The following is a 22,132-nucleotide window of genomic DNA, read 5'->3' on the forward strand; positions in this document are numbered from 1 at the left end:
CTAAAAGGGAAAAGGCTTATGGATAATTGTACAGTCCCATATGAAATTTTCTGAGCAGTGCAAACAGACTGCTAGAACAGCCATGTGTTCTGTCAATGATATAAAACACTTTTCCAGCAGGGACAAAGAGATAAGTATTGCATTGTGTAAGGTAATAGTTAGGCCATATCTGGAATATTACATGCAGGTCCGGAAACCAGTGTGTTCAGCTTCCACAACAAACTGAAACTCTTTAAGAAGGACCTGATTTCTAAAACCTTCACTCATTTCATGCATTTGAGTAAAACTTTGCAAACTCTATCTGGATTTGAAATAATAACTAGAGATTATGTATACAAGTTACACAGACTGGCAGAAGAAATTTATGATAGATTTCGTGATTAAAAGCACTTAAACTATCATTTGCATTTTTGAAAAATTATTTTCTTGTTGACATTATGAAATGGCTGTCCCATCTCACTGCCAACTGCTGGGGATATAGAAGCAGTAGAGTTGAAGTGCCTGCTCAACTATTGAGTTTTGGAAGCAAGTTCTGGAACAAAAATATCCTAAAACAAGAGTGGAGAGATTAATCTCTATTTTCAGTACGACATATTCTTGTCAGTCTTTGTATTCAACACTTAAATTTATTAAAAATAAGTAGTATTGGTCTGTTTTGACTGATGATGAGTTTTGACTGACATATTGCCCTAACAAGTTGTCAACCAAACTTTCAGCAGCTAACTGCTAAGATGGACAACACCCGTAAAGCATTGAAAAGCAAACCTAATATGTAAATATCTTTTGTGAAGTATTTTCTGTCAGAATTAGTATTTTGAGAAATTTGTGTATCTTTTTTATGTTTTTGAAAAAAACTTTGTAATAAGAAATATGCTTGCTTAAAAAATAAAGTTATTATTTTTAAACTTTTCCGTAGCCAAGTGGTTAGGAGCAGGAGTACAGTAGCACATGCTCTTTGAGTAGACCGGGGTTCAAGCCCCTGACTGCTGAATACGGTCGATCTGCCAACCCGCACCGGACCAGCGTGGCAGACTATGGTCCACTTCCCTCAGCATGAATTGTTGAGGAGGCTTCCATCCTGCAGTGGGTTGATAATGGCTGCACTTTACTTTTTTTTTATATATATAAATTTTTGATATAAATAAAAATCAAAATATATCCGCATGAGAGCCGCACCATAAGCCTGCCAGAGCCGTGCTATGGCCATCCCTAATATAAGGCATTAAATGGATGAATAAACTGAATGCTGATGAAATTTTGGATTACACATAAGGTGGTTATAAATTTAAATTTGAAAAGATTGGTTGCAAGATAGATGTGCAAAAATCTGCTTTGGTCAGAAAGTAATGGATTGTTAGAATAACTTCCATCTGGTGTTGGGTAGTTGGAATAAATTTAACCTATTAGAAGGATGGTCAAATGAAGCAGATAGTATTTTTTTTTTTACTGGTGTTGTATAATCTTGCTTCCTTGGATCAAAAAGTATAATTCTAATACTAAATCTACAAGAGCATATGAACAAGAATCCTGCAGGGATGTAATGAATACAAGGGAGTCTTGATATCAAGCTATGTTTTGGCACTGCAAAAGATGTCAACAGAGTTAGAGAGAAGGTGATTCATGTTTTCCATCTTTTTTGTTATGCATTTAATTTTCTGAAAGCTATTCCAAATTACCATCATTTTAGGAATCTGTATGAAGGCCAGAGATAGTCTCCTAGTTCTAAGCTTCAGGCATTCTCTTACATCTGAATTTGAAGGATTGGTCAAGACATCAAAGGCGGATATTGTTGGGATAGAAGAGACGTGGTGTCACACAGATATAAGGAATGCTGAACTGGAATTTGGGGAGTACAATGTGCACAGAAAGGATAGACAGGATAGAAAAGGAGGAGGTGTTATGCTGTTAATTAAGAAAAGCATAAAATCAAAAGAGGTGCATCCAGTTGATATAGATGAACAGTGCACTGTTGAGTCAGTTTGGTGTGACATAAGCACTGCGAAAGCAAAAATAAGAGTAGGAGTGTGTTATAGGCCTAATGACTCGAATGAGTACAATGAAAAATTGTACAGAGAAATAGAATGGGCCAGTAAATCAGAATGTCTTCTATGGGGGATTTTAACTTCCCAGATATTGACTGGTTGTTGTTGTTGTTATTTGGTTTTTAGGAGCATTAGCAACTAAGGCCATATTGCTCCGGGGATATGCGGTGGCCATTTCCTGACCTTTCCGCATCCTCCGTATTTGGTGGTGACGGGCTCGAACCCCGGTCTAATCAAGAAGCGTGTGCTACGCACTGCAGCTCCTTCCCACCTGGCTACGGAGGCGCCGATATTGACTGGAACTTGTGGGTTGGTCACTCACACACTAGTCAGACTTTTGTGGATTTATTGGATGATTGTTTTCTGCAGCAGCATGTTCGAGAGGCAACCAGAGAAAGTAATACTCTTGATCTGGTTATCAGCAGTGATCATTCGTGTATTAAGAATTTGCAGATAAAGGAACCACTAAGTGGCAGTGATCACAGTGTACTGATGTGGGATTTACTTAAAGATTTAATTACCATCAGGGGTAAAGGAAAGAGTTTTTGCTTCCGTAAAGGTAAGTACAGTGGTCTCCGGCAGTTTTTAAATTCTGTACAGTGGGATAAACTGACAAGGTTACCAACAGTAAATTCTAAGTGGGAAGCATTCAAGGAATTAATCGTGAATGCTACTAAAAGTTTCATACCTATTAAAAAATATTGTTCAAGGTTTAGGCCTAAATGGTTATCAAATGAACTAATGGGGCTTGTGGCAGAGAAATAAAATGTATAGGATGCATATAAAGTTTCAGGTGACTCAGAAGCCTATGGCAGATATAAGCTAGTCTGTAATCAGGTCACAAAGGAGGTTAGGCAGGCGAAGGCAGATTACGAGAAATCCTTGGCAAAAGATGCTAAGAAAAACAGCAAGGATTTCTTTACTTATATAAACCCTAAAAGGAAGGGGATGAATCTGATTGGTCTACTTGACATCGATGGTTTGACTGGTGATGATGCTGCTCAGATAGCAAACAAACTGAATGAGTATTTTGCATCTACATTCACACATGAGGAATTATTAAGGTTTCAAAATGGCAGAAGGTTATCAAATTGTAGCAGTTTACTTAATGATTTTGTAATAACTGAAAGCAAAGTGGAGGAGAAATTGTTGAAGTTAAACATAAGAAAAGCACCTGGGGTGGATGGGATCTATCCAGTTATATTAAAGGAGGCGGCAAAGCAACTAAGCAAACCCTTAGCCATAATTATGAGAGCATCCTTGGACTCAGGGGAGGTTCCATGGACTGGAGATGTGCAAATGTATCCCCAATTCACAAAGGGGGATCGAAGGGTGACACGAGTAATTACAGACCAGTTAGTTTAACTTCTGTTCTGGGTAAAATAATGGAGTCACTGGTTAAAGATGCATTGCAGGATCATCTAGACAAGACTGCAGCAATAATTCAGACACAGCATGGGTTTGTTAAGGGAAAGTCTTGTCTGACAAATTTTATAGGATATTATGATGTGGTTAGAAAGGAACTGGATGCAAAAAATAATTTTGATATCATATATTTGGATTTCAGGAAAGCTTTTGACACTGTTGCGCATGGAAGACTATTGTACAAATTGGAGGAGAATGGTATTAAGGGTAAGTTGCTACAATGGATAAAAGGATGGTTAAGTGGAAGAAGACAGAGGGTGGTAATCAATGGGTGCTGCTCTTCTTGGACTAATGTTATTAGTGGAGTCCCACAGGGTTCGTTGTTGGGCCCACTGTTGTTTGTATATTTATCAATGATATTGATGAAGGTATATCAGGCTTAATTTCGAAGTTTGCAGATGATACAAAGGTTGGCAGGGTTGTTAATAACAGTAATGGCAGTGTGCTACTGCAACAGGATCTAGATAATTTGGGCAGATGGGCTAAGAAGTGGCAACTGAAGTTTAATCTTGACAAATGCAAAGTACTGCATATGGGTAGAAGTAACCCCAGAGAAACGTACCAACTGTGTGGTACTACACTTAAGGTGGTAGAAAATGAAAAAGACCTGGGAGTAATTGTACAGTCAGATATGAAGTTTTCTAAGCAATGCAGACAGGCTGCCAGGGCAGGTCATGGGGTTTTGTCAATGATATATAGGAATTTTGCTAGCAGGGAGAAGGAGGTAATTGTCCGTCTGTATAAGGCAATGGTCAGGCCACGCCTTGAGTACTGCGTACAGATCTGGAGGCCTCATTTTAGGAAGGATGTAGATTTACTTGAGCATGTACAGAGAAGGGCAACAAGATTGGTGAGGGGAATGAAGGGATCCTCTTACCAAGAGAGGCTTAAGTTCTGCAAATTGCAGTGGCTGGAGACTAGGCACCTGCACGGTGATCTGATTGAGGTGAATAAGGCCTTGAATGGGTTGAGCACGCTGAATTCTGATGGGATCCTTCCACTTGTTCAGATTACGAACCTAAGGGGACATAAATTCAAATTAAGAAAAGACAGATGTAGAATAGATGTGCGGAAATTTGCCTTTAGCCAGTGGGTGGTTAATTGCTGGAACAAACTTCCATCTGTCGTTGTGGAAGTTGATAGGTTGAATAAATTTAAGGAGGAACTGGACAGGCATTTGGAGGGAATGGTGTGATTTTTTTTTTTTGGCTGATGCTGCATAAGCTCATACACTTGCTTTCTTGCATCACATGCCACTACTACTACTACATGACAATTATCTGACTGTTCAACATTACTTCATGCATTCTAAGATATTAAATAGGACAGATCCTTTGGATCCGTCCTATTTATCCTTGGACTGGTTTCAATGTTATTTCATATTGTTTGAGCCCACACGCCTAATCAAAATGTCCTTGGTTGAATTAACTGTGTGGTGGTTGGCTATATTCTCTAGCAATAGGCAACTTGGGGTTTCTTTTTATTAGAGGTGCATAAATATTAGGGGGGGGTGGATGCCAGAAGGGCCTGAAAATGGTCCCTGTTGGCCAAATTGGTTGGGAAAGGGGAAATATATTCAAAATGGCACTATGGATGATCTATATCACCCATATACTGTATATTGTGTTTATTCCTACTCATGCTAAGTAGCATGTAGTTTCCATGTAACATCTTTGGGATATTTATATTAAATCTGCATAATGTTGCTCTCTCCACACCTGCAAACCGTCAAACCATTGTAATTTGACAATATGAATATATTCCAACAGGATACAATGAACTGAGGTATTAAGCATATATAAATCCAAATTTCATGCCTGCATGACATACTGACAATGAAAAAATTAGCATTAGCATTAGCATTAGCATTAGTAGAGGCATTTGATGCAAGAAAGCAAGCTTATGCAGCATCAGCCAAAAAAAAAAAAAAAAGTAACATAAATAAATAAAAATAACCACTTCCACTTCACCCCTCTGTTCGTTCGAAATACCTGTCCAGCTGAGCCTTAAACTTATTTAGGCTATCAACTTCCACGACAAGGGATGGAAGTCTGTTCCACCCACCAACCACCCGCTGGCTAAAGGCAAATTTCCGCACATCTATCCTACATCTGTCTTTCCTCAATTTGAATTTATGCCCTCTCAGGTGATTTTTCTGAGCTAGAGGAAGAATCCCATCAGCATTGAGCATGCTCAAACCATTCAAGGCTTTGTACACCTCTATCAGATCACCCCGCTGGTGCCTAGTTTCCAGACACTGTAATTTGCAAAACTTAAGCCTTTCTTCGTAAGAGAACCCCTTTGTCCCATTCACCAATCTAGTTGCCCTTCTCTGTACTCGTTCCAGCAGCTCTACATCCTTCCTGAAATGAGGCCTCCAGGCCTGTATACAGTACTCTAGGTGTGGCCTGACCATTGCCTTATACAAGGGAATAATCACCTCCTTATCCCTGCTAGAAAAATTCCTATATATCATTGACAATACACCATGAGCTACTCTTGCAGCTCGTCTGCACTGCTCAGAGAACTTCATATCTGCCTGCACCACCACCCCCAGGTCCCTTTCATTCTCTACCACTGTCAGTGTAGTACCACAGAGTTGATACGTTGCTCTGGGGTTGCTGTTTCCCATATGTAGTACTTTACATTTGTCAATGTTAAACTTCATTTGCCACCTCGAAGCCCATCTGCTCAACCTTTCCAAATCCTGTTGCAGCAGCATAGTGTCAGTAGTGTCCTTGACAACCCTGCCAACCTTCGTATCGTCTGCAAACTTGGACATTAAGCCTGATATACCATCATCAATATCATTTATAAATACAGAAAACAATAAAGGCCCCAATACTGAACCCTGAGGGACTCCACTAATAACATTAGTCCACGATGAGCAGTGTCCATTGATTACCACTCTCTGTCTTCTCCCCCTCAACCACCCCTTTATCCATAGCAGCAACTTGCCTCCAATGCCACACTGCTCCAATTTGTGCAGCAGTCTTCCATGTGCAACAGTATCAAAAGCCTTTCTAAGATCCAAGTATATAATATCAAAGTTATTCCCTGCATCCAGTTCTTTTGTGACTGCATCATAGTATCCAATCAAATTGGTCAGGCAAGACTTCCCCTTAACAAAACCATGCTGTGTCCTAGCTATAACTGAAGTCTTGTCTAGATGATCCTGCAGTGCTTCTTTCACCAGTGCCTCCATTAATTTTCCGGGAACAGAAGTTAAACTCACAGGTCTATAATTACTTGTGTCAGCCTTTGATCCCCCTTTGTGAATTGGGGTCACATTTGCACATCTCCAGTCAATGGGTACCTCCCCTGAGTCCAAGGAAGCTCTCATAATTATGGCTAAGGGTTTGCTTACCTCCTTTGCTGCCTCCTTTAATATAACTGGATAGATCCCATCCACCCCAGGTGCCTTTCTTGTGTTTATCTTCAACAATTTCTCCTCCACTTTGCTCTCAGTTATTACAAGATTCTCTAGCTTACTGCTAGAGTTGAATACACCTCTGGCATTCCCCTCGCTGAATAACTCCTCATGTGTGAATGTCGATGCAAAATATTCATTTAGTTTGTTAGCTACCCGAGCAGGGTCATCAACAGTTGACCCATCGATCTCAAGTGGACCAATCTGATTCATCCCCTTCCTTCTAGAGTTTACATAAGTAAAGAACTCTTTGCTGTTTTTCTTCGCATCCCTTGCCAAGGATCTCTCGTAATCTGCCTTCGCCTGCCTAACCTCCTTTGTAACTTGGTTACAGATCAACTTGTATCTATCATAGGCGTCCGTGTCACGTGTTAATTTGTATGTATCCCATGCATTTTTCTTCTCTGCCATATGCCTCATTAGTTCATCTGACAACCATTTAGGCCTAAACCTTGAACAATATTTCTTAGTTGGTATGTAAAGCCTAGTAGCTTCCACGATAAGTTCTTTGAATGCTTCCCATTTTGAATTTGCTGTTGGCAATATCATCAGTTGATGCCACTGTATAGAATTTAAATACTGTCTCAGTCCATTGTAGTCGCCTTTACGAAAGCAATACCCCTTCCCTTTACCCCTAATGGTAGTTACCTCTTTGAGTAACTCCCACTTCAGCACACTGTGATCACTGCCACCAAGTGGTTCATTTATCTGCAGATTCTTAATGCATGAAGAATCACTACTGATAATCAAATCAAGAGTATTACTCCCTCTAGTTGCCTCCCGAACATGCTGATGTAGAAAACAATCATCCAATAAATCCACAAAAGCCTTGCTACTGTGTGAGTGACCAGCCCCCAAATTCCAGTCAATATCTGGGAAATTAAAATCCCCCATTATAAGACTCTCTGATTTACTGGCCCACTCTATTTCTCCGAACAGTTTCTTATTATACTCATCAGAGTCATTAGGCCTATAGCACACTCCTACTCTCAATTTTGATCTCCCAATGCTTATGTCACACCAAACTGACTCGACACTGCACTGTCCAGCGATGTCGACTGGCTTCACTTCCTTGGATTTTATGTGTTTTTTAACTAATAGCATAACCCCTCCTCCCTTCCTATCCTGTCTATCCTTTCTGTAGACATTGTACTCCCCAAATTCCAGTTCTGCATTTCTTATATCTGTGTGACACCACGTCTCTGAAATCCCCACAATATCTGCCTTTGATGTTTTGAGCAATACCTCAAATTCATCAAATTTATTTACTAAACTCCTAGCATTGGTGTACACACAAGTATACATGCACCTGTTCTTTTTCTTAGCTACCCTAACACAACCCATGTGTTTACTTGTACCCCAATGATTCCCAGCAGTCTCTGAAATATCCTGCATCTTATTTTCCAGGCTGCGGCTCATTCCAATAGAAGCAGTGCAAGAATCACTTTCACCTCTGCCAGTGGCTACTGTTAATCTATTAGTCCTTGTATCCCCCCAATCTAGCAGTTTTCCGACCCACCTAACATTGCCTCGATAGCATCAGCAAACATTCTTGCACCCTTTCTATTTAAGTGTATCCCATCCCTGTAGAAGCAGTCTCTCCTGTTAACAAGTACAGACCAGGCTGAAAAAAATTCTACCCCTTGAGCCCTGCACAATCTTTCCAGGGCCGAATTGATTGACAGGGCTCTCATCATATACTCCCTCCTATCGTGTCTGGGCAGAATTGCAGACACTTTCAATTTCAACCCTAATTCACGGCTTTTTTTCATCAGTGACCTGTACTTGTCAAGTAATTCCGCCGGTCTTCTACTCTTAATGTCATTAGTGCCAACGTGTACAACTATATCACCTTTTGTGCCCTTAAAAGATGATATCCGCTCTACAACGTCATCAACTTTTGCCCCTGGCAGACATACCCTGGTCCTATTCCACCTATCCTTTTTACAAAGCATGTTTCCCGTTTCCCTGACAATAGAGTCACCAACAACTACTAGTTCCTTTGGGACCAGCGCATTCTGCCTTGGGGGTTGCCGCTGTGTTCCGCGATGACCAAGTGCAAGCTCTGGCATTGGTGTGGGCAGCTGAGAGCTTGATGGGCCCCTCACTTGTAATCCTTCGAGGGCATCCACCCTATCCTTCAAGCTCTCATATAGGCCCATAACAACGCTGAGTTGTCGCCTTATCTCCTTACACTCCTTGCATCGCACACACACAAAGACATCCCCCATGGCAGTATCATGTCCCATACTTGACTGCTCCGCAAACATCAAGCAAATAGTGCATCTTACAAGGCTGTGATTCAGAGGACAACTGCCCCCCTCAGTTCTCCCCTGGGCCACAGCATTCCCATTGGCTTGAGCCCTTTGCTTTGCTGCTCTGGTTTGAAAATGTCTGAAAATGTCTGGTCTGAAAATGTAATTATCTCTTAATCATGTCCTTAATCATTAATTAATTAAAATTAATCATGTCCTTAATAACAGTGCAAATTCAAGGTACTGTTATTAAAGTCATTTAAAAATTAACTGGTTTCTCATCAGACAAGTTGTGGCCATACCAGCAAACTTATGCTAGCATGTGAATTAATGAATAGAGTATAATTGAGGCAAGTAGCCAAGTAATATACAAAAGAAAAGCGTCAAACTGAAACTTCCAATTAAACACAAAACAAGTTAAGTGTACCTTAAACTCCTGATACTAGGATGGTTCTACACAGCTAAGTAGTAGTAGAGGTGGTGGATTCTATTTCAATTCAGGGCCCAGAATGTCCCAAGGCAGATTTTGTATGCATGGAGGTGTACAATTATTAAATTATTTCAATGCCTGTGTGAAAAACAACCCCACTACCTTTACTACCGTACTGACAATAAACTTTCCAAAGTTTAAGGTTAACTTTTAAATCAACCTACAAATAAAAGTTAGAAAATAAAACTTACCTTTGGGTCACCTAGAGCAGAATCAAAGCCAGCAGATACTAATACAAGTTCTGGAGAAAACTGTATATATAAAATAAATATAGTAAGAAGAGGATATAAAAAATATTTAAATTAAATAGTTTTCTATTAAAACTTTCAAGTATTTACTACATTGTTCCGGGAGTAAATGTTGTTAAGTCATATTACTAGATTATCTGAGCTACAAATATTATCTGATAATATTAAAAAACACTATCACGAAGTAAAGGCACTTGACCTATATATGTTAATCTAAAAGCCTGATATCTGATAAAGTGTAGGATTTACTGATTCGCTTTGGTAAAAGCCCGAAATTCAGACTTTTACCAAAGCAACTGGTAAAAGCCTGAAATTTTCATTATCTGACCGAAGTACTGTATATTAGCTGTGCTAAATATAATAGCTATATTATCCAGGAAATTTTGTAGGGATAGGAGATATATCTCCAATAGTTAAAAATCAAAAAATAAAAATAAAATAAGAAAAAAAGAATAAACTATGAAATTATAATTGCTTCCCTTTACATGCTGTCTGAATATCACTTTTCCAATTTTTAAACATGGACATAGGGAGGATATATTCTCTATAACTAATAGATTGTTGGTAACAGTGGGCGCCTCCGTAGCCAGGTGGGAAGGAGCAGCAGTGCGTAGCACACGCTTCTTGATTAGACCGGGGTTCGAGCCCGTCACCACCAAATATGGAGGATGCGGATAGGACAGGGAATGACCACCGCATATCCCGGAGCAATATGGCCTTAGTTGCTAATGCTCCTAAAATCCAAATAACAAACAAACAACAAACAGTTGGTAACAGTGAATAAAGGGCAGCAATGATAATATCTGGGTTCATCCACTTTTCTGATTTTTAAACAAGGGCATGGAAGGGTATATCCCTCTTATCCCCATAAGTGTTATAAATTCACTATATTCTCAATATATAGTGAATACATTACCCAGACAAACTTGTGTGAATAGGCAAATATAAGAGATATATCCCCACCATTAAACTGTGAATCTGCAGAAATGCTGTCTAAAGAATTATGTTCACTTTCTCAAATGGTTTTCTTAAGGAGAAATTTTCTTTTCTTAAGGAGAAATTTTCTCCTTTTTTCCGTCCCAGTTTCGAGATTTGAAAATTTGGTAACCCTATCTTTTATACCAAATAGAAAGTTCTCACTTTAAAACGAATGTCTATTTGAATTAAAAATAATATTGATTGAGAAAATGTATTTAAACGGCAGGCAGTAGTGCAGGATCAGAAGTACAGTGCTGGATACTTTGTTATATTTTGTTTTTCGATGTGTGGTTGTTGTACACAAGTTACAAAAGAAGTGATATTTATTTCAAGTTACATGTTGGATGATATTGGGAATATAGGCAGTCAACTCAAAATAATACAGTGAGCATATTTTTCATGTAAGTTAGTACATCGCTACGGCAGACAATATGGAGGATGTGATCAAGATATTTCTGGTCCACTTTAATCTCTGTCATAGAAAGGACCTTATTCAAAGAAAACTTCAAGCTGCAATATTTATCACGAGGGAAACAAGCATTTCATTGTCGACAGTGCAATAAGCTGTTTTCATCAAACAGCAGCCGTTGGAGGCATGAAAATACTATGCATGTGACCAACAGATTGCTTTTCCGGTGCAGTATATGCCATAAGGTATTCAAATCAAAGAGCTACATGGGTCTACATTGTTTAAAAGTACATGGTGTAGAAGAATCTTGAAAACGATTGCAATCATACATAGTTATGTTATTGTCAACTGTTTGATACTTGATGTGTTTGGGTGAACACAACTATAGAAATATTAAACAGACATCTGACTTTACTTTTGTTTTCAAGTAGAAAACGTTTCTTTTAATTTTTCTGGCCATCATTTTTTTAATTAAAAGAAACAAATGTTTCATTGTTAATCATGTCATTCCTATTGAAATAAATTACTCGTGTGGATAATGTATACATGGATATCACTTTAAAACGCCGTTTGTTAATAAACATTTTAAAAAAACTTGTTTGAATGTATTTTCCCCTGTGTTGTAGCAATAAATAGTTGTGTAGTTTGAAAAAAAAAAAAAAAAAAAAAAAAAAAAGTACAAAATGCCTTGATCATATTAGAAGAAAGAAACATAACATTTGCTGCATGACAAATATTAAATACTAGAACAAACTAAAATAGGAAAATTATTTTGCAATATCTCAGACAATAGACTCAACAAATCTGTGGTTCATTTTCTGCCATAATTATTTTTTTTCTAGTTGTGGAAACAAACCTCTAACATCAACATGAACATTAATAAAGAATCATCTTAATTGTACAAAACAAACTGTGCAAGAAAAATTTATGAACTGGTAGACAAGGTATCTATTAAGCTAAAAAGTGACAGACAGACTTACCTCATAAGCTACAGGCATTAGAACATTGACAAAATATGATAAATAGTCATTATTTCCAAGCCCAACCTAAAAAGGAATACATTGAAATATATATATATATTCACTATTTTTAAAAGCAACACTAATAAATGTTTTAAACATTGCTGATATTTTTATTTTTAAATTTGGACTACTGTTTACAATAGCAATGAGAAAAATTGTAATTAAATATAAAAATCAATGAGTGTATAAGGCATAAATAGGGTGGGTCACTTAACATTTTTATCTCAATATTTCAATAGACAGAAAGAAATCTGCTTTAGAATTCATATTTATACGAACAATAAAAATAAGATCAAAATTGTAGACAAAAAACGTTTTACATTCAAATTGATGTCCTAAAATTTGATGTCCAAATTGATGTTACATAAAAGCACTCTTTTTATGTAAAGAGTGCTTTTATGTAACTTTCCTCAGTAATGCATGTTCTTAGAATGATTAAAGAATTAAATTATTAGAGGATTAAATTATTAGGTTACACTGAAGGACAGTCAGTGAATATGGTCTAAATATAAGTAGCCAAAAAATCAAAGAGATGGTGATGGACAGAGTGGGAGAAGTGAGTGTAAAATGGATAAAATTATGGAATGAAATGTTGGAAGTGGTGAAATTCCACTTTCATTTCCAAGGAAATGAAATTTTAAGTACGTAGGGAGTGTATTAACAAGGGATGGCAGCCTAGATATGGAAATAACAAGGAGAATAGCAGCTAGTCAGTTTCTTCTGTAACGTTAACTTCTGCATGTTATGGGCTAGGGGAAGTTCCAATGAAGTGTAAAAAGCTGATAAAGGGCATATTTTGTTCCTATTTTGACCTATGCTGCTGAGACATGGAGGATCAATAAAAAGGATACCAGTAGAATCCAAGCAATGGAAATGAAGGTGTTAAAGGACTATGCTAGCTAAAACTAGAAGAGACAAAATTAGAAATATTGACATTAGAATAACTTGGGAATAGAAAGTTTGAGGGAGAAGGTGACTGCATCACGTTTGAGATGGTTTGGACACATGAAGAGAATGAACTTGAACAGAATACCAAGAAGAATGTTTGAGATGAAAATAGACAAGAAGAGGCCAAGAGGAAGACTCTGGAAAAGATGGAGAGATCAGATTAAGGAAGATGTGGAAATGAAGGGAATTGAGTGGGAGAGAATGACAGAAGATAAGATTTGGGAAGATAGAAAGCTTTGATTCACGTGACCCAACCCTAGGTTGGAACAGCGAGGAAGATACAGATACAGACTGAAGGACCCCAAATAGGCTAAGAAACCGATCCACCTGTTGGAGAATTTTTGTTTGTAATATTTACTATAAAGAGTTATCTTATCTTATTGGGAGTCATCTTACACTGTAACAATGTAAGATAACTTCCAACAGTGTAAGATAACTTCCTTAAAAAACAATGACCAACCACCGGTTTCAAACTGATTCCCTCCACCTGAAATAATTGTCCCAGGAGAATCTAAATAACTTTCAGTTTGCACATGTAGATTATTATAGGTATAATAAATGTTATGTTAAAGCAATGTTAAATGATCATAACGGGTGATTTAACATTGCTCTTCAGTTTGAAAACTGCCTTACCAATCCAAATTAAAAATAAAATTTAGTCTTAAATTCTACTTTTTTGTCAAGGTCATCACCATTTAGAATAGATGTAATTTTGGAATATAAACTTTATACTATGAATCGGCCCTTTGGTTATTTGCTAACGAGAGTTGCCGGTGCGGACGTGCCTTTCTGCTGCTCTTGGAACAGAGAAGTTTTTTCTGATTTATTTTCTGCTTTATTAGTTTAAATTGACATATTGACTTATTTCTAGAGTAGCTTTATATTCCTATTTACGGTACTTAAGTTTAAAGTAACTTGGATAGAGATTTTGTAGGTATTACTTAGTATCGGAAAGGGTATCAAATTCACGTGTTTACCGTTCGTAAATAGCCGCCATTGTTACGGGAAAATTAATCAGTAAAATCTATTAATCTTGTCGAACTTCATTGGCAATTAAATTGTACTTTTAACTATACATATAACCACTTAGGTTACGTAACATAAATAATTAATACATAACTTTATACGGAAGTTATATAAAGGGATTTCGTAGATAACACTCGTTACTGAAACATAAATATTTTGTAGATAACACTCGTTACTGAAACGTAAATATTCGTAGATAACACTCGTAGATTTCATAGATAACACTCGTTACTGAAACATAAATATTTCGTAGATAGCACTCGTAGATTTCGTATATAACACTCATTACTGAAACATAAATATAGCGTTATAACTGTATTGGGATACAAGTTTAGGATTTAATTTTGTACTAAAATTGAAATTTTATTGAAAGTAAATCGAAATCATGACTCAAACCAGAGCAGCAAAGCAAAAGGCTCAAGCTAATGGGAATGCTGTGGCTCAGGGGAGAACTGAGGAGGGCAGTTGCCCTCTGAATCACAGCCTTTTAAGATGCACTATTTGCTTGATGTTTGCAGAGCAGTCAGGTATGGGACATGATACTGCCATGGGGGATGTCTTTGTATGTGCGCGATGCAAGGAGTGTAAGGAAATCAGGCGACAACTCAGCGTTGTTATGGGCCTATATGAGAGCTTGAAGGACAGGGTGGATACCCTCGAAGGATTACAAGTGAGGGGCCCATCAAGCCCTCAGCTGCCCACACCAATGCCAGAGCTTGCACTTGGTCATCGCGCAACACAGCGGCAACCCCCAAGGCAGAATGCACTGGTCCCAAAGGAACTAGTAGTTGTTGGTGACTCTATTGTCAGGGAAACGGGAAACATGCTTTGTAAAAAGGATAGGTGGAACAGGACCAGAGTATGTCTGCCAGGGGCAAAGGTTGATGACGTTGTAGAGCGGATATCATCTTTTAAGGGCACAAAAGGTGATATAGTTGTACACGTTGGCACTAATGATATTAAGAGTAGGAGACCAGAGGAATTACTTAACAAGTACAGGTCACTGATGAAAAAAAGCCGTGAATTAGGGTTGAATTTGAAAGTGTCTGCAATTCTGCCCAGACACGATAGGAGGGAGTATATGATGAGAGCCCTGTTGATCAATTCGGCCCTGGAAAGATTGTGCAGGGCTCAAGGGGTAGAATTTTTTTCAGCCTGGTCTGTACTTGTTAACAGGAGAGACTGCTTCTACAGGGATGGGATACACTTAAATAGAAAGGGTGCAAGAATGTTTGCTGATGCTATCGAGGCAGTGTTAGGTGGCTCGGAAAACTGCTAGATTGTGGGGGGGGATACAAGGACTAATAGATTAACAGTAGCCACTGGCAAAGGAGAAAGTGATTCTTGCACTCCTTCTATTGGAATGAGCAGCAGCCTGGAAAATAAGATGCAGGATATTTCAGAGACTGCTGGGAATCATAGGGATACAAGTGAACACATGGGTTGTGTTAGGGTGGCTAAGAGAAAGAGCAGGTGCATGTATACTTGCATGTACACCAATGCAGTTTAGTAAATAAATTTGATGAATTTGAGGTATTGCTCAAAACATCAAAGGCAGATATTGTTGGGATTTCAGAGACATGGTGTCACACAGATATAAGGAATGCAGAACTGGAATTTGGGGAGTACAATGTCTACAGAAAGGATAGAGTACTGTAGACACACCTAGAGTACTGTATACAGGCCTGGAGGCCTCATTTCAAGAAGGATGTAGAGCTGCTGGAACGAGTACAGAGAAGAGCGACAAGATTAGTGAATGGAACAAAGGATTACTCTTACGAAGAAAGGCTTAAGTTTTGCGAATTACAGTGTCTGGAGACTAGGCACCAGCGAGGTGATCTGATAGAGGTGTACAAAGCCTTGAATGGTTTGAACATGCTCAATGCTGATGGGATTCTTCCTCTTGCTCAGAATAATCACCTGAGAGGGCATAAATTCAAATTGAGGAAAGACAGATGTAGGATAGATGTGCGGAAATTTGCCTGTAGCCAGCGGGTGGTTGGTAGGTGGAACAGACTTCCATCTCTTGTCGTGGAAGTTGATAGCCTAAATAAGTTTAAGGCTCAGCTGGACAGGTATTTCGAACGAACAGATGGGTGAAGTGGAAGTGGTTATTTTTTATTTATTTATTTTACTTTTTTTTTTTTTTTTTTTTGGCTGATGCTGCATAAGCTTGCTTTCTTGCATCAAATGCCTCTACTAATGCTAATGCTAATGCTAATCTTTTAAAAATATTATATTTGAGAGATGTCTGTGACAGCTTCAGTTTGAGTGGAGGCTGTTGTGTTGACTTTTAAGGAATACTCTGTTCAGCTTCATCGATTCACCAAGCATTTTCTGTAGTTTTAACAGAACATGATCTACCACTTCTAAGAAGGGCTAGAATACTCCCAGTACTCTCAAATCTCTTAATTATTTGTCAATATGTTTTGGTCATTCTCTATGTATAAGAGCGATACCACAAATTCTAGATTCCATTCAAAAGAGGGCACTTAGGCTAATTTATGACACATCTCTAACAGAGTCTCTCCACTCTGTCTCATAGATGTTCTGTTTCTGCTGCATGCCTTTTCTATAGATCAATTCGATCGATTCGGCCCTGGAAAGATTGTGCAAGGCTCAAGGGGTAGAATTTTTTTCAGCCTGGTCTGTGCTTGTTAACAGGAGAGACTGCTTCTACAGGGATGGGATACACTTAAATAGAAAGGGTGCAAGAATATTTGCCGATGCTATCGAAGCAGTGTTAGGTGGGTCGGAAAACTGCTAGCTTGGGGGGGGGATAGAAGGACTAATAGATTAACAGTAGCCACTGGCAGAGGTGAAAGTGATTCTTACACTGCTTCTATTGGAATGAGCAGCAGCCTGGAAAACAAGTTGCAGGGTATTTCAGAGACTGCTGGGAGTCATTGAGGTACAAGTAAAAGCATGGGTTGTGTTAGGGTAGCTAAGAACAGGTGCATGTATACGTGCATATACACCAATGCTAGGAGTTTGGTAAATAAATTTGATGAATTTGAGGTATTGTTCAGAATATCAAAGGTAGATATTGTTGGGATAGAGACGTGGTGTTTCACACAGATAAAAAGAATGCAGAACTGGAATTAGGGGAGTACAATGTGTACAGGAAGGACAGACAAGATAGGAAGGGAGGAGGGGTTATGCTTATTAGTTAAGAAATGCATAAAATCCAAGGAAGTGAAGCCAGTCGACATCACTGAACAGTGCAGTGTCGAGTCAGTTTGGTGTGACATAAGCATTGGGAGATCAAAATTGAGAGTAGGTGTGTGCTATAGGACTAATGACTCTGATGAGTATAATAAGAAACTGTACAGGGAAATAGAGTGGGCCAGTAAATCAGAGTCTTATAATGCGGGATTTTAATTTCCCAGATATTGACTGGAATTTGGGGGCTGGTCACTCACACACTAGCAAGGCTTTTGTGGATTTATTGGATGATTGTTTTCTACATCAACATGTTCGGAAGGCAACTAGAAGGAGTAATACTCTTGATTTGATTATCAGTAGTGATTTTTCATGCATTAAGAATCTGCAGGTAAATGAACCACTAGGCGGCAGTGATCACAGTGTGCTGAAGTGGGATTTACTCAAAGAGGTAACTACCATTAGGGGTAAAGGGAAGGGTTATTGCTTTCGTAAAGGCGACTACGATGGACTTAAATTCTATACAGTGGACCAACTGATGATGTTACCAACAGCAAATTCAAAATGGGAAGCATTCAAAGAACTTATCTTGGAAGCTACTAGGCTTTACATATCAACTAAGAAATATTGTTCAAGGTTTAGGCCTAAAGTGGATGTCAGATGAACTAATGAGACATATGGCAGAGAAGAAAAATGCATGGGATACATACAAATTAACACGTGACACAGAAGCCTATGATAGATACAAGTTGATCTGTAACCAAGTTAGAAAGGAGGTTAGGCAGGCGGAGGCAGATTACGAGAAATCTTTAGCAAGGGATGCAAAGAAAATCAGCAAAGAGTTCTTTACTTATGTACACTCTAGAAGGAAGAGAATGAATCAGATTGGTCCACTTGATATCGATGGGTCAACTGTTGTTGATCCTGCTCAGGTAGCTAACAAACTGAATGAATATTTTGCATCGACATTCACACGAGGAGTTATTCAGCGAGGGGAATGCCAGAGGTGTATTCAAATCTGGCAGTAAGCTAGCGAATCTTGTAATAACTGAGAGCAAAGTGGAGGAGAAATTGTTGAAGATAAATACAAGAACGGTACCTGGGGTGGATGGGATCTATCCAGTTATATTAAAGGAGGCAGCAAAGGAAGTAAGCAAACCCCTAGCCATAATTATGAGAGCTTCCTTGGACTCAGGGGAAGTACCCATGGACTGGAGATGTGCAAATGTAACCCCAATTCACAAAGGAGGATCAAAGGGCGACACAAGTAATTATAGACCTGTTAGTTTAACTTCTGTTCCTGGAAAATTAATGAAGGCATTGGTTAAAGAAGCACTGCAGGATCATCTACACAAGACTTCAGTTATAGCTCAGAATGAGCATGGTTTTGTTAAGGGGAAATCTTGCCTGACCAATTTGACTGGATACTATGATGCAGTCACAAAAGAACTGGATGCAGGGAATAACTTTGATATTATATACTTGGATCTTAGAAAGGCTTTTGATAATGTTGCACATGGAAGACTGCTGCACAAATTGGAGCAGTGTGGCATTGGAGGCAAATTGCTGCTATGGATAAAGGGGTGGTTGAGGGGGTGAAGACAGAGAGTGGTAATCAATGGACACTGCTCATCGTGGACTAATGTTATTAGTGGAGTCCCTCGGGGTTCAGTATTGGGTCCATTATTGTTTTCTGTATTTATAAATGATATTGATGATGGTATATCAAGCTTAATGTCCAAGTTTGCAGACAATACGAAGGTTGGCAGGGTTGTCAAGGACACTACTGACACTATGCTACTGCAACAGGATCTGGAAAGGTTGAGCAGATTGGCTGAGAGGTGGCAAATGAAGTTTAACATTGACAAATGTAAAGTACTACATATGGGAAACAGCAACCCCAGAGCAACGTATCAACTCTGTGGTACTACACTGACAGTGGTAGAGAATGAAAGGGACCTGGGGGTGGTTGTGCTGGCAGATATGAAGTTTTCTGAGCAGTGCAGACGGGCTGCAAGAGTAGCTCATGGTGTATTGTCGATGATATATAGGAATGTTTCTAGCTGGGATAAGGAGGTGATTATTCCCTTGTATAAGGCAATGGTCAGGCCACACCTAGAGTACTGTATACAGGTCTGGAGGCCTCATTTCAAGAAGGATGTAGAGATGCTGGAACGAGTACAGAGAAGGGCAACAAGATTAGTGAATGGAACAAAGGGTTGTTCTTACGAAGAAAGGCTTACATTTTGCAAATTACAGTGTCTGGAGACTAGGCACCGGCGAGGTGATCTCATAGAGGTGTATAAAGCCTTGAATGGTTTGAGCATGCTCAATGCTTATGGGATTCTTCCTCTTGCTCAGAATAATCACCTGAGAGGGCATAAATTCAAATTGAGGAAAGACAGATGTAGAATAGACGTGAGGAAATTTGCCTTTAGCCAGCGGGTGGTTGGTTGGTGGCACAGACTTCCATCCCTTGTCGTGGAAGTTGATAGCCTAAATAAGTTTAAGGCTCAGCTGGACAGGTATTTCGAACAAACAGAGGGGTGAAGTGGAAGTGGTTATTTTTTATTTATTTATTTATTATTATTATTATTATTATTTTTATTTTTTTTTTTTTTTGGCTGATGCTGCATAAGCTTGCTTTCTTGCATCAAATGCCTCTACTAATGCTAATGCTAAACAAAGAAATGGAAAATTCGGAACCCAGGTTTTTAGAGGTGGACCTAAAAACAGAGTTAACATGAGATATATCCATTTCAACGGAAAAAGCAGAGTCAATCTACTTAAATAAGGTATTTTCATTGTTAATAAGTGAGATGAATTTATATGAAGTGATATGTACACTGACACTGAATCTAAAAATTTTATTAGATGCACTTCTAACAATTAGACCTACTTCAACCCAAAATGAAAGAAATTTTTTACTTATTTGAAACTAAGCAAAGATTCAGTCTTTCCGACCAAGCAATTAATGCACTGTGTTTTTTAAAATTTCATTTTAACAATAATTGTAAATGTTAAATGCTAATATTAGTTTTCCTTATTATTTGTTTTGTTTCAGTATTAGCATTTACTTAGGATTTCTTTTATGCTAATCTTAAACTTAGAGTTTTCGAATAAATGTATAGAATAATGTTACCTATCTATACACTGTATCAATGTAATAAAATTTTCTGTTTACATTCATCAAACCATCAGTCTCATTTTTTAATATCTAATTCTCCTTAAATTTTAGTTTTTGACTACCACCACACCACAATATACAGTTCATTATTATAGTGTTTTATGACTAGAATAAGGACAAAAAATCTTATCAAAAAGATAGCAAATATTTAATCAATAAAATAAAATTTTCAGGAATTCTTGAGAATTCTCAGGAACTGCAATTTCTCATTCCCGAAGATTAAAAAATGTCAGGAATTTAGAAACCCTAATCTTGAGTACTGTATACAGGTCTGGAGGCTTCACTTTAGGAAGGATGTAGATCTGTTGGAACAGGTGCAGAGAAGGGTAACCAGATTGGTGAAGGGAACAAAAGGGTGCTCTTACCTAGAAAGGCTTCAGTTTTGCAAATTGCAGCATCTTGAGACCAGGAACTCGTGGAAAGATCTGACTGAGGTGTTTAAAGCCTTGACTGGATTGAGTAAGCTGAATATTAATGGTATTCTTCCACTTGCTGAGACTACACACATGAGGGAGGGACATAAATTCAAGTTGAAGGATGGTTGCAGGTAGATGTGTGGAAGCTTGCCTTCAGCCAGCAGGTAGTTGCGAATGGATTGAATAAATTCAAGGAAGAACTAGATAAATTCTTGAAAGGTACAGATGGGCAAACTGTTTTTTTTTTCTTTTTTGGCTGATGCTATATAAGGATTCCTTCTTGTATCATTTGCCATTACTACTACTACTACTTAATAATAATAATAATAGCAATAAGAGCTTAATTGACGGTACTCGCCTCAATTGATCTGCTTAGTTACATGGTATTGAAGTGGAAATTAAGTTTAAAATAAGTTAAATAAATAAAGATGGAATTGTTAAAAACCTGTAATTCAAATTTGCTTAAGGAAGAAGAAGTGCACTACCACATCCCTGGATGTCATTTATAAAATATTAATATGAGAACAAGGTGAAGCTAATAGTCACAACGAGCAACTTTCATGAAAAACAACTTTGGTTGGCAATGATAGGAGAAAAGGAATTATGTATTTAAAGAATTCCTATGTTCCCATAATACATTTCGAGATGTGGGAACTTTACATACGTAAGGTTCCAGACCGATGAAAGGTTGGTTGGAAGTTTCGTGTTTAGAATGTTAAATTTAGTGTTATGGAGACACCATTCTATGATAAGTGCCTCGTGTTGTAAGATTCTGTAACTAGATCCTAATTTAATAATTTCAATGGCTGAATCGATTAGGGGATTGTGGTTGTGAGAATGCACGTTTTGTGTAAGTTCGGTGCCAGCTTGATTATATGAAGAAATATTAACGTTATGTCTGTATTGGCAAGCACTTGGCAAAGCTGTCTGCCGAGTCTGCTGTGATAGGGGAGGGCAATGCATGTGTTTTGTTTGTTGTTCTGGTTGGTGCTATGCTTATGTGGGTTATTGACATTATTTCTTGCAACAGAAATTGTGTGCTGAATTAGATGTGAAGGGTATTTCCTAGCTATGAATTTCTTTATAAGATATTG

At 38.3% G+C, this 22,132-nt stretch overlaps 1 protein-coding gene across 1 annotated transcript in view; it reads right to left on the reverse strand.

The window, feature by feature from the left end:
• Nucleotides 1-509: 509 nt before the first annotated feature.
• The window catches only part of LOC150089376 (polyamine deacetylase HDAC10-like), a 162,386-nt gene continuing 140,763 nt past the window's right edge, over nucleotides 510-22,132 (reverse strand). Inside the window, exons 9-11 of the mRNA XM_090389961.1 lie at nucleotides 12,258-12,323; nucleotides 9,834-9,893; nucleotides 510-548 (exon numbers count right to left, since the gene is read on the reverse strand). Of these exons, the coding sequence (XP_090246087.1) occupies nucleotides 510-548; nucleotides 9,834-9,893; nucleotides 12,258-12,323 (165 nt within the window). The remainder of the gene's footprint in view (nucleotides 549-9,833; nucleotides 9,894-12,257; nucleotides 12,324-22,132) is intronic.

This window comes from Mastigoproctus giganteus, chromosome 2, assembly GCF_048544385.1.
Source record: "Mastigoproctus giganteus isolate SK-2022 chromosome 2, ASM4854438v1, whole genome shotgun sequence".
Taxonomy (NCBI): domain Eukaryota; kingdom Metazoa; phylum Arthropoda; class Arachnida; order Uropygi; family Thelyphonidae; genus Mastigoproctus; species Mastigoproctus giganteus.